The sequence below is a fragment of the Pan paniscus genome, chromosome 21, assembly GCF_029289425.2.
Source record: "Pan paniscus chromosome 21, NHGRI_mPanPan1-v2.0_pri, whole genome shotgun sequence".
NCBI classification, from domain to species: domain Eukaryota; kingdom Metazoa; phylum Chordata; class Mammalia; order Primates; family Hominidae; genus Pan; species Pan paniscus.
In genome coordinates, this window is record NC_073270.2 from 65,013,457 (window position 1) to 65,030,163 (window position 16,707).

General features: G+C 40.9%; 1 protein-coding gene across 1 annotated transcript in view; it reads left to right on the forward strand.

The window, feature by feature from the left end:
* Positions 1-10,830, forward strand: part of ZNF831 (zinc finger protein 831) — a 113,385-nt gene extending 102,555 nt beyond the window's left edge. Inside the window, exons 5-6 of the mRNA XM_003810806.4 lie at positions 4,714-4,874; positions 5,635-10,830. Of these exons, the coding sequence (XP_003810854.3) occupies positions 4,714-4,874; positions 5,635-6,480 (1,007 nt within the window). The 3' untranslated portion in view covers positions 6,481-10,830. The remainder of the gene's footprint in view (positions 1-4,713; positions 4,875-5,634) is intronic.
* The last annotated feature ends 5,877 nt before the right edge of the window (positions 10,831-16,707 follow it).

Consider the following 16,707-nt stretch of genomic DNA (forward strand, 5'->3'; position numbering starts at 1 on the left):
TGATGCTGAAGCCTCAATGGAATCACATTCTGTGATTTAAAATTTGGCCAGGGAACTACTTCCTTTTTGAAAAGGGCCATTCATTTAAAAGCAAGTTAGTGTCCTTCCTCAATAATCCAAATCAGTTTAACACACTTCAGTGACATTATTTGAGCATTTTTCACAATTATTAAAGATAATTCACTTTTCTCTGTAGACTGCAGGGTCAAAAACAAATTAGATCAGTGGATTTTCTTCCTTTACTTTCATAGATGAGTCAGAAGTTATTGGTCAAATGTGCACATGACCTTTCTACTTAAGCTTAAAAACCAAAACAACCTGTTGGGAAGACATTTGGCCAATCTGATTATTTTCTCTACACTAATTGGTTTTACTTCTTCATTGAATTGAATGAATTGCATGGTTGTTTTGTCACTGTGGGGACAGAGCTTAATTCACTTAGAGTGAGCACTTGTGTTTGGTGAACGATGAGGCTAAGGAAATGCGTATCGTCACCATTAATTTTTGATAATTTTTCATGGGTGAGAATGAAAACATATCTTGAATCCACCCCTTTTTTCCCTTTCTATTTCTGGTGCCCTAGTCAAGCCATCTCATCTGGCCCCTGGATTATTCTAGTAAGCTTGTAACTGTTTTTCCCACCTCTCCTCACCTCTCTCCCGAGTTTGGCTTCAAAATTTAAACTTCTTACCACAGTCACTTGTACCCCACAAGATCTGAGTCCCTGTTGACTTCCCCACCATCATCTTGCCCCTGCCCCTGCATTCATGACTGTCCTTCCACATTGGCCCCCCATGGGTCTCTTGCTCCCGCAAGCTGCTTTCCCCTTTAAGGTCTCTGTATTGTTCCTTCTTTTGTCTAGAACATCCTTTGTGGACTTGTTCTTTCTCACTCTGAAGGTCTCATTTCTGATGTTGCCTTTCTGAGAAGTCTTCCTTGACTATATAAAACAGTCGTCCCTGGCTACCCTTTGGATTAAGCCCCCTCATTACTCTCTTTACTACCCCCTGCTTATCATGAGTCTGTAGTATGCTCCCCTCCATTTCTCATTAGTGTCTGGAATAGCCTCCTGTTAATTGTTACTGCCTGTAATACTCTCATTTTCACTCTCGGTAATATCCCCGTCCTCGATTTATTTCCTTTGCGACCCCATCACAATAGGCGTCTGCTTCCTTGTCTTTGCTTCTCTTTCCCCATTACAGTAGAAGCTCTTGAGGGCCAGCGTCACCTTTGTTTTGTTCTTCTCAGACTCTTCAAGGTGGATCATGGTGCCTGGGTCATTGAAGGGGCCCAGGATGTGGTTGTTGAACAGGTGAATGGAGTACCAAAAGCCTGGTTCTGTGCCATTAGATTACCTGAGTACACGGGAGGGTCAAGAAAGATTGTGTGGAGAAAAAAGCATTGCTATCTTTCCCAAACTGTGCACTTCTCTACGGATTTTCAAAGTTGATTTGCTCAGGATTAGCACACTTGGTAATCTAGTAACTTACCCCTTGAGATATAAGAAGTGGAACTGTTCTTTTGGTTTAAGATGGAGGATGGAACACATTTATTTACCTCAGCTTTTCTCTAAAAACCCACAAGAGGTTAGTAATTAAAGCTGTTTTTAATGTATAAGCTCACAAGGAGAAACGACTTGGAGAAGAAATGATGCCACCAGTTTGAAAACTGGAGTGCAGAGTCTGAGTGGGAACTGATGTAGCTGACCCCAAGGAATGGAATCCTGATTTAACAGTGAGAAGACTCCGCACAACTCAGACATTCATGGTACCAGGTGTGGCTGAAAACAAGATTGATTGAAAGACTAAGAAGCAATCAGACTTCATTCCCACTCCGTTTCTACTTCTCAGAGCTTGGTAACTTCCCTCACCCTTGGAGAAGACTAGGGGCTTAGTCTCTGGACAGCATACAAAATGCTGGGGGACACTTGGCCTAATTAGTTCAGCAGGGGAGTGAGGGGACTAGATTGAAAATGGGATTTGAGCAAATGTGAATACTGCATATGAGCCCCCAGAATCTCTTCTCTAATTTTGACTCCAGAATGCCGGCAGCCTGGCTTCTATTTTCCAGTCAGGAGACCCGAGGACTCTTCTTGTAGAAGCTGACCAGTACACGTGGAGACCTGCAGATAACTACTTCAGGGTTCCCACTGAAACAGGTCAACCACATAACCTAACGGTAGGGCCCATGGTTGACAGATTGCACTTGTAAAGAACACCAAGTCAGCTTTTTTGTGCCCATTTCCTAAACATAAGCAGCTAAGATTGCTGTATTTCTCAGGAAAGCCACCAACCTAAAGAGAGAAATAAAAACAAATCAATGGAAACAAAGGAACTTGGAAGAGGGACTATGTACGGGGAGGCAAACTTCAACAACGACAACAACAACAACCCATTATTAACATTGCGGGGGTAAAAGAGAGGATGTTAGAGCTATGAAGTAAGAACAGGATGCTATAAAAAAAGAACATGGGAAAGAACTCTTAGAAATTAAAAGCATAATAGCAGAAATAGAAACTCATTGGAATATAAGTTGAGGAAATTCCCCCAAAAGTGAAGCAAAAAGACCAAGAAATAGAACATCAGAGCGAAAAGATAAGAAAAATAGAAGATTATACCAGGAGATCCAATAACCCAATAAGGGCAGTTCTAGAAAGAGAGAGAAGACAAAACAGAAGGGAAAAAAAAATCAGAAATAACAGGTAAGTTCAAGAGTTATATTGTACAACATGGTAACTATAGTTAATGACAATGTTTTGTATTCTTAAAAATTGCTGAGAGTATAAGTGTTCTTGCCAAAAAAAGATAAGCCTATGGGCTAATACATACGTTATTAATAATAAGCTAATTTAGCCAACCTACAATGTGTATATATTTCAAAACAATGCATTGTACATGAGGAAGGAAAAGGAAATAAAGAAAAACAGAACCACATTTTTCTAAAACCTGAGGACATGATTCAGATTAAAAGAATTGATTGAGTGCCCAGGCAATGAATGAAGATCGACCCAGGCTGTGGTGACACCAGAAATAAAGAAGAGCCTCGGGGATTCCAGAGAACGACATACAAAAAGATTTCATCCAAAGGACCATGAATCATAAATCATATTGTCTCCAGACTTTTCAACAACTGGAACACAATAGAGCCATGTCTGCAACCCCAAAGGGAAATGATTTCCGATTTTGAATGTCATACCCAGCCAAGTTGCCAATTACATCTAAAGAGTTATACTTCATGTACCCTTTCTCATGAAACTACTAGAAGTTTTGTGTTAGGAAAGCAGGAGTGTAAACCAAGAAAAAAGAAGTTGTAGAGGTTCAGGAACCAGGAAAGAGGCGAAGAGAATCAGCACAGCGGGGATGAAGGGAGACCCCAGGGGCACAGCCATGCTGCAGAGAAACATGGTCCACTTGGAGCAAATCAGAAAGTTTCAAGGAAACATTTCTCACAGAATGAAATGAAACCTCAGACAATTGGAGAGGTGGTTGGAAAATGATTTTAGAAATGAGTCCATAGAAAACTCAGCAAAATTTTTAAAAAGCAAAATCATCATTAATTCCAGGGAAAGCCGTTTTTGCAAGAAAGGCAACATAATAGTAGTATACTACAAGATTCAGTGCTGACAGGTATTCTCCTAAACATACTAATATAAACATGGAATATTTGCCTAAATGAAAACAGGCCATAGGGGTTAGAGAACTGTTGAGAAGATAGAGAGGTGGAATGTGTGCTTGTGTGGGGGGTCATGAAGTTTGAAGAGGAGGAGAGCTGGAAGAAGAGGGAAACCCTCCTCTCTCCCCATGAGAAGTCACAGCTACTACTTCCACAAGATGTAGTTCTATAACAATGTTATCAGACATGAAGGAGCTAAAAGTCAAAAGACTCCCGAATGGGAAAAGATGGATGGGTTGGCAGGGGTTGCAGTTTTTCTTAATACACAGTTAGGCTTGACTTTTCAGACTGCACATGTGTACCTTTCATCAAAATAAAAGCAAATTTAAAAGTGGGTCTAGTGCTTCTTCTCTAGTGACACAGTCATTTTAAGATATTTCTCTGATCTCATATCATGATGGAACCTGCCCTCTCTGAAATTTTGTGATCCTTTTGACTGGTATGCCAGGTCATCAGTGCGGGTGAAGGATGAAGGAAAGACAGGTATGAGAAGTGCTGTTTTGTGGATATTGTCAGGGCCCTTCTTTCCTTCCGCAATCACAACAATAACCACCACAACAAAACAACAGCATCACAAAAGCCAACCTCATCCCTTGCTGCCCAGCACTCTAGTGGGAATTAAGACATGGTTTATATTTCTGGGTTCCCACCATGCATCGAGTGAAACGTCTATTCTGACTACTTGGTAGTATGTCAGAGAATTCAAGCTGATCTAAAATTTACCTAAACAGACATGACCAGGAATACAACTCTGATGAGAAGAAGCAACATGAAATATAGATATATTTTATGATATGTATCATTCAGGGATTTTTCTACTTTGAGAATTGGTTTTGCCATTTCCTTCCTTCATAGAGTGGATATATTTTATTTGACCAAATGTGAATTGGTTGGAGATAAATTGATTTCTTGCACACACCCTGTGAGATGAGGGTTAATGAGCTCAGAGGCGATCAAGAAGTCATGGACAACCTCCCAGGAAATTACTCTTTGCTAATTTTATAATTCCAGTCGTATGTAAATGTGCCTCTCCCCTTGCAGGTCTGAATCTGCAAGAGGAGCCATCTTGTGCCACCTCAGAATCACCTCCTTGTTGTGGGAAGGAAGAGAAGAAGGAAGGTGACTGCAGACAAACCTTAGGAACCCTCTCTCTTGGTACAAGTTCAAGAATTGTCAGGGAAATGGACAAACGAACTGTGAAGGTGGGCATGATGATTTTGAGCTGCCTCTACCTATTCCTGGTCTAGATGTATAGCCCTGCTTGTTCTTGCTGCTCTTGTTCAGTGTGGCAGAACTTGCTCGGATCACCTTATGAAGATTCGTGGCACAGAAAGCCCATTAAGACAAACAAATAACTCAAAACATTCTGTATCGAATGAGTAGCTTTGGTAGTGCAAACATTGGGATGATTTCTGATGGTTTCTTTAAAAAAAAACCCAAGTATGTTATTACTGCACACCTGAATAGAGAGATGGCTGACAGACGCCACTGCAACATGAAGCCCCCCCAGACAGATTGTGGGGCTGGGTGTTGAAAACCACTAAAATATGTATCCAGACCACACTTGGAAAAACACTCACCTGGAAAAAACAAAAAAAACAAAAAACCCTTCAACACACAGTCCTATAAAATAGTACATCCGCTTCATGAGCGGTAGTGACTTAAAAAAGGAAGCTGAGAACTGGTTAGATAATTGAGTGGTTTTGTTTTTCACAAAGCCAGATAAAAGCACAGGATGTCAGCAACCTATTTTGTATCAATCAGGAGCTTTATTCGAGTTAATGCACCAATTAGTTATTAATGGAAACTTATTGAGGGCGTCATATTGAAGTTCACGCTTGGTAAAGAATCATTAAGACCTCAAGACCTGTTTTCATTGAGGACCACGTTTCTGACCACATTTTTCTTTGTACCAATTAACCTTCCCCCCCCCCCATTTTTTTCCCTTGCACTTTGTTGCAGGATATTTCTCCATCTGCTGGTGAGCATGGTGACTGTACTACTCACAGCACTGCTGCCACATCAGGATTATCTCTGCAATCTGACACCTGCCTGGCAGTGGTTAATGACGTGCCTCTACCCCCTGGCAAAGGTCTTGACCTTGGGTTGCTGGAGACTCAGCTGCTGGCCTCCCAGGATTCAGTCTCAACAGATCCCAAACCATGCATCTTCTCAGATGCTCAAAGGCCTTCTTCGTTTGGGTCCAAAGGAACTTTTCCCCACCATGACATTGCTACCTCTGTGGCTGCCGTTTGTATTTCTCTGCCAGTGAGAACAGATCACATAGCCCAGGAAATTCACAGTGCTGAACCACGAGACCACAGCCAGACTGCAGGGAGGACTCTGACATCAAGCTCCCCAGACAGCAAAGTCACAGAAGAGGGCAGAGCACAGACCCTCTTGCCAGGGAGACCTTCATCTGGACAAAGAATTTCAGATTCGGTTCCACTGGAGTCAACTGAAAAAACTCATCTTGAAACACCAGCTTCAGGACCAAGTTCAGCTAGTTCACACCACAAGGAAGGGAGACACAAGATGTTTTTTCCTTCCAGAGGCCAGTATGGGTGTGGGGAAATGACTGTCCCCTGCCCCTCTTTAGGAAGTGACGGTAGGAAACGTCAGGTATCTGGATTAATCACTCGGAAAGATTCTGTGGTTCCTTCTAAGCCAGAGCAGCCCATAGAAATTCCTGAAGCCCCTTCTAAATCCCTCAAGAAGAGGAGTCTGGAAGGAATGAGAAAGCAAACTCGAGTAGAGTTCAGTGACACCAGCAGCGACGATGAAGACCGATTAGTTATAGAAATATGAAGCTTCCAGAGAAACATGGTGTCTTTGGTCAAAAAGACTGTTGACGCTTCACAAGTAAATGTTGTCAGGCTGGCGGAAGAACTAAACTCTATCTGTGAAACACCTACAGATTAGGAAAGCCATTTTGAGTTATTTACAAGCCAACTCCAACCAACTTCTGACCCCCAACTCAGCTGCAGCGTTCTCCAGCTCCCCTTGGGAGTGCTCTGCTCATCTTCAAATGGTGCCAGGCAGGGCAGACATGGCAAGGAAGCAAACTCTGCAAATGGTCAACGTGCACAGTGACTGGGCCTTGACTCCCAGCCTCGTCTTCTGCACATGTCCCCCACTGCCTCTCTGCAATCAAATGGCACTAACCAAGAAAGCCACCATCAACACATTTCTCCACAAGTGGACCCCACACAGTCGAGGCAACTGGCTTTCTCCATTAGTAAACTGAGGGTTTGCTTCCAAGGTGGAGAGCACACTTGGGATAATTGGAGTAGCTTGACAAAGAGACGGGGGTGTGAACTGGGCACAAAGATACTTCTGTTCATTTTGGAGACAAAATTCAGATACATTAAAAAACTGAAGCTTGTTCAGAGTAATTCACGTCCTTAGTGGAGTTGTAAATACACTTCAAAATGCCTATGATCCGGTGATATGCTGATTACTTTTAAATGTTGCACAAATGGTCAATGCTTATTTATGGTCAGATGATGCAAGCACATGCTCTTGTGCCTGGTGCGTTTGCTGTGGAGATCTCTGAGACTGTCGGTTTTTCTAGTTCTTGCAAAGGAACGGTGTTAAAAGTTAATAGAACTGTCTCTCTGTAATGAGTCATTTTTTGAGAGGGAAAAATTCACATATTTTCCTCTGATTCTTCTTGTCATATTGTGCTCTGAGCAATTTCAATTAGAGGGTTACATTTTAGTAATCTGTACAGCTTCAACTGATGCCTGCTCGTCGTGACGGGAGCCTTTTAGATTTCCTTCAGAAGCTTCAAGGATACAAAACTAATTGGAGTTTTGACGCTGTTTTACATCTCGGTAATTTTATTTTCGGGGCTTAGTGTTACTTTGCTGTCAAATTAAATCAGCCTCTGTATTGTGCACGTCAGAACTGCACAGATAAAATTCCCCAGTATTCCAAGCCGGTGCGCCCCTGTGCAGAAGAAAACAGATCTACGTCAGCCAGCCCAGGGGGCAAAGCCTCAGTTCCACTGCCTTCCTCTCCCCCTCCTTCCACGGGAGAGGAGAAACTTAAAGAGGTTTACATTGCTGCATTTCAATAAAATTTTATACTTGCTTTTGGTATGATTTTGTACAATTTGAAATTTGTAGCTGAGCTCTTTTGGTGTAACTTTGATGTAATGATGTTCATGTGACATCTTGTACTTCAGAGACACAGCAGCAATGCAGAGCATCTCACACATGTGAATACACTTCAGTCAGTCTGTGCCTGTGACTAAGTATGGTCAAATTTCAAGTATCTTCATGTGAATTTTCCAATTTTGGTGTTTTTCATAGAAAACTTCAATGCCAGACCAGCTTCCCTGGTTACTTAGCATATATTTGTGACCATTTCATATGCACTCATAAATATCCAAGGATTTCAGGCCCAGCCAAGAAAAACATAAGAAGGGAGGTGAAAAGGATGTTGGACATTCACTTAGTGTACTTTTTAAACCCAACAAAAGCGATGTGGTGATTATCTCCCTTTTTGAAGGATTCATGCCACTGTAATGAGAGAGGCAGTGTAGGCAAATGGTCTGAGCCTTGGATGGAGATTGAAGTCCTGACTTTAGCTGGGAGATCTTGGTTAAGAGTCTTTCTGTACCTTAGTTTCCCTAAGTGAGAATAAGAGAGTTGGACAAGATGAATGTATCTCCAGGTTCCAATTTTTCTGAGAATGGTTGATAGAGAAGCTGCTCTCTCCTTAAAATGCATGGACTCAATGGCTTGAAGATATTCCCCATGGGGAACCATTGCCACGGAGGCCTTGCATGCAAGAAGTTTGGGTGGGGGCAGTGAGGAACTGACACACAAGCACCTTCCACCAATTATTGCTGTGAAGAACCTGAGCCTGAAGAAGCTCCATCTAATTTTTTCCCCAGAGTTCCAGATTTTAGGGTGCAATCATCCAGCCTATACATGTGGCTCATAGTTCAAAAAATTAAAAGCAAAACCAGAAGTCTCCAGTAGGAATGGAGAAAACCTATCTGTAGGCTGAACTGGCACCTTTGTCTTAGGAGGCACTGGTCAGGGTGCCTCCTTTCTGGGTGGCTACTGTGGAATCAACGGGGTCACTGGCTGTAAATCAGTAAGTCATAGCTCCAAACAGCACCAACTTCAGGATGATGGTGGAAGCTCTGTCCCTCTAGGAGCCACCGTTGCCAGCTGTCACATCCCAACCTAGGTCAAATATGGCGGAATATTGATTTCGTCTCTAACTCCCTGTATCTCTTACAAAGGTAAAGCAGGTAGCCAAGCCACCTTGCTTCCCTGGTCTTTGCCTAGTGGCTGGCAATGTTTACAAGTGTACCTTACTTTATATCAACATGAATTTGTGAAAAAGCTGTATGTCAATGGATTTTTTTAAAATTAAAAATGTATTTTGAATGACCCTAAGGGAGCTGGCTCTTAAAAAGCATCCTAAGGTAAAGATTTTTTTTAAATGAAGAATCTTTTTATAAAGCAATGAACAATCTCTGATTTTATAAATCTTAATTTTCCTATGGGTTTTCTTAAAGTGAAATACAATTATAAGAATACATTTTAAGGGTAACATTAACAACCTAGAACCCAGTTTGGGTTACTAAAAATAAAATGTCAGTATTATCAATTGATAACTACCACAGTTTTATACTCTGCAAGTGTGTACTGCATGATGGTTAAGGAAAAACAAATTTATTTTAGAACAAAGCAAACCAGAGTTTAAAGATCAGGGATTTCCTTCTTTCCCCAGTGCTAATTTTCCCAGTGTTAATTTTATTATATCTTTAGGTAAGGGTCTTAACCAACTGATGCCTCAGTTTCTTCCACAGAGAATAGTTAGAGGGATGCTGTCATGAACTAAGGGAAGGGCACTGAATTTTTTTTGCCAATCTCAAAAGTGACATTTCCCCATGATGTTCAAGACTCACCAGGTTTCTCTCTCCACCTGTACCTATACCCAGCTAGATCTTGTCGTTAAAGATGTATGGAGGGAAGAGGTTTCAATCCTTCCCTCCTTGGCAACCTACATTGTTAAGTGACTCAAAGTCATGTGATTTTTGGTGGACAACTGGAATCCTCCTTCTTGTAAAACACATTGAAAAACAGCTCATCTCTCCTGTTAGGCTTAACCCTTGCGATTTGAGACAAAGCTAATAACCCCTTTGGTTCACATCTCACAGTAACCAGGAGAACCTATGGTTCATTTGCCAAGTGATTAAAAAAAAAGATGGAGGAGGGTGTCTCTGAATTTTAATGGAAACACTGCCAATAGCATGGTGGGTAACCTAGGGCAAGACAGACTTTTTCTTCCTGAAATCACTCTTCTAAAGCTGAGACCGGAAGAGGAACCTTGCAGAAGTGCACTGTGACCACAGTTCTTGGCATGAAAGATAAACAATTTGCAGTCTCATGCCAAAAAGTATTTCCTTGCATTTACATTCATTACTTAGAATGATCACATTATTCATTTTTTTCCCCAGCACAGAAATTTGCATTTTGCACAAAATTTGCCTGGTGCAGCAGATCTTTATAGTTATGGAAACTGTCATCATTATCGGAATGTGCTGCTGCTCAACTCCCCAGACATAATTTAATATGGTGAGGAGAATATGACCTGCCTGGCTCTATGGGTGATCATATTTCTACTACTGCAGCAAGCTGGGCTTGTGTATTTTTCCTCACTTCAGTTGTTCTTCCCATAGTTCATGTAGGGAGGCACTTTGGCTTTTGAAACACTACATTTCTCAATATTTAAGCACAATGTATTGTCCTTATTTTTCAGAACCCATTAAATATAAGGGTCAGAACCCAGAAAATCTTATGTGCTGGATTTCTACCCTGTATGATTCTTTTCATCCATGCTTTGCACTTATGTAGGAATATACATAATTTGGTCTGAAGAAGTATAGGAACAGTTGAGCACATTACTTTACCACTGGAAGAATAGGAACCAGGGAAAAGCATCAGCCTCTGCCACTTGGAGCACTAGAGGATGACAGAATGTCTTGTATATGCAGTCAACTGTTCAGGATTTACTACTCAATTGGTTGTTCACAATCAGGGAAATGATTGGCTTCTTGGTTGTTTGTTGAACTTTCTTTCTTTATATGGTTAAATTATTTTGTTTTGATAAAAATAAAACTTAAAATGCAAATGTCTCACGTGATTTGTTAACATTTTAACCAAAACCCCTGCAAATCATATGTTTTATGAATTGGACATCTGATTATTCCTAATCATTGACCCAATGCCTCGTTGGCCATATTGGTATCCCATTCCACTCAACAAAGGGATTAGGTCATGTCAAATGATCTCACTTTCTTGTGGTGCTTCCTTTTCACACATAGCTCGTTTGTCATTATCTGCCGTATTTTATAGTCTGTAACTTAGGAATCTGGTTTTAGATTCTTAAATATAGCGAAACTCTGAAGCCACAGGAGGGCACGAACCACAGTGCAATAATCCAGAATCTTTTCCCCTTGGATTTGATGTTTTCTGGACATTTAGCATTATTCATTAACAGAGAAAACATCCTTAAATCAAAATCATAGCTTCTTATGAAGGTGATTTATGTACTCCTTGCAAGAATAAGTAGACTTACTTTTACAGCCCAACACAATGTTATTAGTCTATTTACATACCTCTTGAAGACACTTGAAGTCAGTGGGGCACAATTCATTGGAGGGAAAAGTGGGATTGAGGATATGGAAGGAACAGGTATACTAATTGATGGCTGTTAATAGCTTTTTTTCCCAAACTCATCAAACTGTAATCGCCGTTATTATAATTAATCTATTTGTTCCAAACTTCAGTCATTTGAGAACCATCTTAATGCTTTTTGCCATATGTATCAAGATGCCACATGTGGGTATATTTTTTACTTAATACTTTTATTTAAATTATCTCTGTGTTAAAGAAGCAATTATTGCCCTAAGCAATAACGTCTATGAAAACTTGTTGAATTTTCTAGTTAAGCATATTTTCAAATGTGCATTAAAATGTAGTAAAACTATCAAAAATTGTTCGTGTGCCAGTTAAATATCATCTTCATATTACCAGTGGTCTACCCAGTGCACTTGGGTAAACATCGAGCTAACCTAAACAGTATGTTTGCTGTTAGGTTTTCTAGTTATTCTAGCTTCTATGAAGCAGAGCTCTGTCTCCATTTTTTCTCCAAGGCAATAGAACTGGTGACCACAAACAGAATTGTGGGATTATTGGGCAAGTTTCTTTGGTCAAACTGTAGAGTTAAATAACTGACATTTCAAATCAAAGGATTTTGGTCTCAAAGGAATAATCACATAATGTTTTGTTGCATAAATATGTTTTTTGTTTGTTTGTTAGTTTGTTTTGGTGTTTTGAGTGTTGGCTGATTAGTCGGTGAGTACAGAATGATGTATAGGAATGCATAGTTAGGAATTCATGCCCAACCAGAAGCACCGACATAAGTTCTGCTGAAATAACTGCTTCCATACTTCTAAATGTGAGGGAAATGGATTTGGCTGTACTAAGAACCACAGAGAGCAACTTTCAAGTCTCCTTAGTGTCAGCTTGTTGATCTTTGGTCTGTGTATGCAGAAAGAATTGCTCAGTGGCATCTGCGACCTTTGTTTCCAGTGGTGACAGACACAGTCTGCCTTCAGTTTCCTTCAGTTTCTGCCAGAGGCAAATTCAACAGCCTCTACCATTGAGCATCTTGGGATTAGTCCATGGCTATTTCAGCCCAGAAATAGATGAATTATTTTTCCGTGTGAGGTATGAGTGAATGGATATCTCATTCCTATTGGGAATGAGAGGTTTGTACCTGCAGCACCTGGGAAAGAGTGGCCCAGTTCTGTCTGTGGCCACAGAGATCTGGTTGCCTTCTGTGTGTATATTGTGTGCAATGGGGTATTAATGCAGCATGATTGAGGCTTCTTGGCTCCATCATACATGAAAGGCCAGATATCTAGCCTTGCTTTTTCAACATGATGTGTAAACCACAAATGCGAATACTCTAGTTGGACATATTTGCCTGAAGGAACCCTCCTTACACACAAACACACACACACACACACACACACACTGAACATATTGAAAACTTACTCAAAAGTCCTCCCCTTGTTAAAATAACTGGGCGGACTAGGGCCGATGAGTTAGGAAATGAGATGGCTATGTATATGGCCCAAAAGGGAGCTCCCTGGAGGAAGAGCCCATGGTGTCTTTATCTTGGTTTTCTTAGCTGCCGGAAGAGTGCCTGGCTCATAGCAGGCATTAGTGCACTTTTGCTGAGTAAACAAATGAAAATGGCTCACCGAGAGTAAACAGGGAAGAAAGAAAGAGTCTAAGATAAATAATATAGCCCAACCCCTTCTTTTTTTTTTTTTTTTTTTTTTTTTTTTTGAGATGGAGTCTCACTCTGTTGCCCCAGACTGGAGTGCAGTGGTGTGATCTTGGCTCACTGCAACCTCCACCTCCCTGGTTCAAGCAATTCTTCTGCCTCAACCTCCCGAGTAGCTGAGATTACAGGTGCATGCCACCACACCGGGCTAATTGTTGTATTTTCAGTAGAGATGGGGTTTCACCATGTCCTTAAACCAAAATCATAACTTCTTATGAAGGTGATTTATGTACTCCTTGCAGGAATAGGTAGACTTACAGCCCAACACAATATTATTAGTCTATTTACATACCTCTTGAAGACACTTGAAGTCAGTGGGGCACAATTCGTTGGAGGGAAAAGTGGGATTGAGGATACGGAAGGAACAGGTATACTAATTGATGGCTGTTAATAGCTTTTTTCCAAACTCATCAAACTGTAATCGCCATTATTATAATTAATCTATTTGTTCCAAACTTCAGTCATTTGAGAACCATCTTAATGCTTTTTGCCCTATGCATCAAGATGCCACATGTGGGTATGTTATTTACTTAATACTTTAAGTTATCTCTGTTAAAGAAGCAATTATTGCTCTAAGCAATAATGTCTATGAAAACTTGCTGAATTTTGAAGTTATTTTCGAATATGCATTAAAATGTAGTAAAACTATAAAAAATTGTTCATGTGCCAGTTAAATATCATCTTCAAATTACCAGTGGTCTACCCAGTGCACTTGGGGAAACATCAAGCTAACCTAAACAGTATATTTGCTGTTAGGTTCCCTAGTTATTCTAGCTCCTGTTAAGCAGAGCTCTGTCTCCATTTTTTCTCCAAGACAATAGAACTAATGACCACAGATGGAATTGTGGGTTTCTTGGATAAGTTTCTTTGGTCAAACTGTACAGTTAAATAATTGACATTTCAAATCAAAGGATTTTGGTCTCAAAGGAATAATCACATAATGTTTCGGCCAGATTGGTCTTGAACTCCTGACCTGAAGTGATGCATCCACCTCGGCCTCCCAAGGTGCTGGGATTACAGGCATGAGCCACCACACCTGGCCGCAACCCCTTTCTTTATGAAGATCCATCTCATTATCAGAGATGAACAATGACATTATTTATCCATTTCAGAATTTAGCAACTATTTCCCATTACTTACTCCATCTTGTTAGTTCAGCCAATAGTTGTTGAGTGCTTAAGTCTGTAGCAGGCACATGAGGACACAGGAGTGAAAAAGACATACAGGATCCATGGAGCTTTTATCTGGGGGCCGGGGAGGAAGTGTCATTTCAGGAGTCAGGCAGACACATATGTAAACTACATAATATCAGATGGTGCTAAGGGTGAAGAACGTGAAGGGAATGTTAGAAAGTGTATCTTTACCCTAATTCAAAACAATGCAAATAAAATGTTTAAAAATTGTCCCCAGTAGAGAAGAAGAAATCATTCTGTGCCTTAAGATGCGGCTCCTCCTCTGTTTCATGCCAGTGGCCTCATTTCTCCTTACGTGGAGCACAGAAGCTTGAAAGATGCTTCCCACTAGTCTTGTGCTTATAGTTTTTATTATCCTCCTGGTAGCTTCAATCCATGTCAGTGTCTTCTCTACCTGAGCATCGTAACTTGGGACTACTTTTGCTAAAAGGTAATTTCCAGGCACCTCAGCATAAAGGAAATGAAGCCATCTTTGATCCCACATAGCAAAGAAACCCAGGTCGACACTATTTCAGACCTAACTTCCTTGGGAGGAAACATCAAACATTTGATGCCTGATGTTGTCATTCCCAAATTCTTTTTCTCAAGAAAGATTAAGATATCATGCTTTAAGGCAGTGGTTCTCAGAGGGGGCAATTTTATTTCCCAGGCATCTGTATGCAGAGGGCAGGGATTCTGCTCAACATCCTGCAGTGCATAACACAAGGCAGTTCCCATAACAAAGATGTATCCAGTCTATAGTGCCAGTGGTGCTGAGGTTGAGAAGCTCTGGTCTCAGGAGTTAGGGTGACAGTGTAGTGCCGGCCCCAGAAACAGCTCAGCCCTCATGCTGACGATGAGACTGGAGTGGAGAGAAAGACGTACCCTGGCAGGACCAGAGGCAGAGTCCAGGGCCCACAGTCCGGTATTTCTTCACAGCTGCATTAGGACATGTTTCTAGAGCCTACACACAGCAGGACATTAACTGATGAAAATTTAAACCCCCAAATCATCCCCCTGCCCTGCTCCATTCCACCTTGAGGAGAAAGAGCCAGGAGAAAGGATGTCACGTCTATGGGAATAGATGCTGTTTATTGCTTTACCATCCCCAAGCACACTTGAACACTGAGTAGACACTAAGGAAATATTTACATAGGGAAGGATAGGATTTTGCTGTGAAAGTAGTTGCAACCCAAACGCTCTACAAACTTCTATAGCCAACTGGAATGAAAAAGAATGAACATCAATGCTGGGCATCAAGTTGAGAAAATCGAGAGTATTGGTTTGCTCCTTCTTCCTTTTAGGGGAAATCAAGGACCAGAGGGTTTTGCCCAAGCTTGAGTCAGAGGCAAAGTGGTGACTGACACCAGGACTTCACCCCTAAACTCCAACATTTTTGCCATGACACCACCACCTTCTGCTTCCAAAATTTTCCATTATGCTCTACTGTCTTTCCCAGAAGTGGAAAGAAGGACATTTTTGTCAAGATTTTCTGCATCAGGGTTTGAAAATTTTGATGACTTTTTGGTTAACTGAAAATTACCCAAAAAATCAAATTATCTAGACTGCTCATCCCCCAAATGTTCTAGTTAATCAAGGTTTGATTGTGTTTGTTTTGCAAAAAGAAAACTTCTCTCCTAAGACATTTAGACTCAAATAGATGTGCCCGGTGCTTATGTGGTCTCATAATTTATGCACTTGAGTTGCTGTTCCGTGGGCAATTTGGCAGGGATCACAGGCATAGACAAAGAAGATGTTAACAGCAAAAAAGACATCACCAGAAAGCCTTTGGAAGACAAACACTTCACATCTTCAATTATAAGACAACCTGATGCAGAAAGAGAATAAATTAATTTAAAAACCTCCTGCACAAAGAAAATAATGGAAAAATACATCACAAGTAGTTATCCCTTTTGTGCTAAAAACAAGTGATTTGGAGAAAATAACTGCATGGGGCTGAATGTGTTAGTCTTATAATCTTCTTCTAGTTTTAAATTCTTAGGGGAGAAACAGAGAATAAGAAAAAAGAAGCTTTCATTGTTGCAACAAACATTTATTGGATATTTAGTATGTTGCCAGGCACCAGGCTACACTTTCTGTGACTTTTTCTACTCTTAAAATTTCTTTCAATCATGTGAAAGAAACTTCTAGATGTCTCATTACTGATTCCAACAGTGGCTCTAGAAAGGCCATTTTTTTCTGAGGTTTTTGCAAAAACTGTTTTGGCTCAACTTAGAAGTGCAGCTGGGAATATCACTTGGTGTTTTTCCCCCTGGGAGCCTGAGTTCTCTGCGACTGGTTTATCCTAAGGTTTGGGGGCCACCCATTTGCAAGGAGAGGGCCTTAGATTACTAGAGATTATGAATATTTCAGGTTGAGTTCTCTGGGAAGTAGGCTCTGAAATGGAGCTCGGTGTGCCAGGGGTTTATTAGGGAGTTACCATGGACAACCACATCTGTGTAGAGGAGGAGGAAATGGA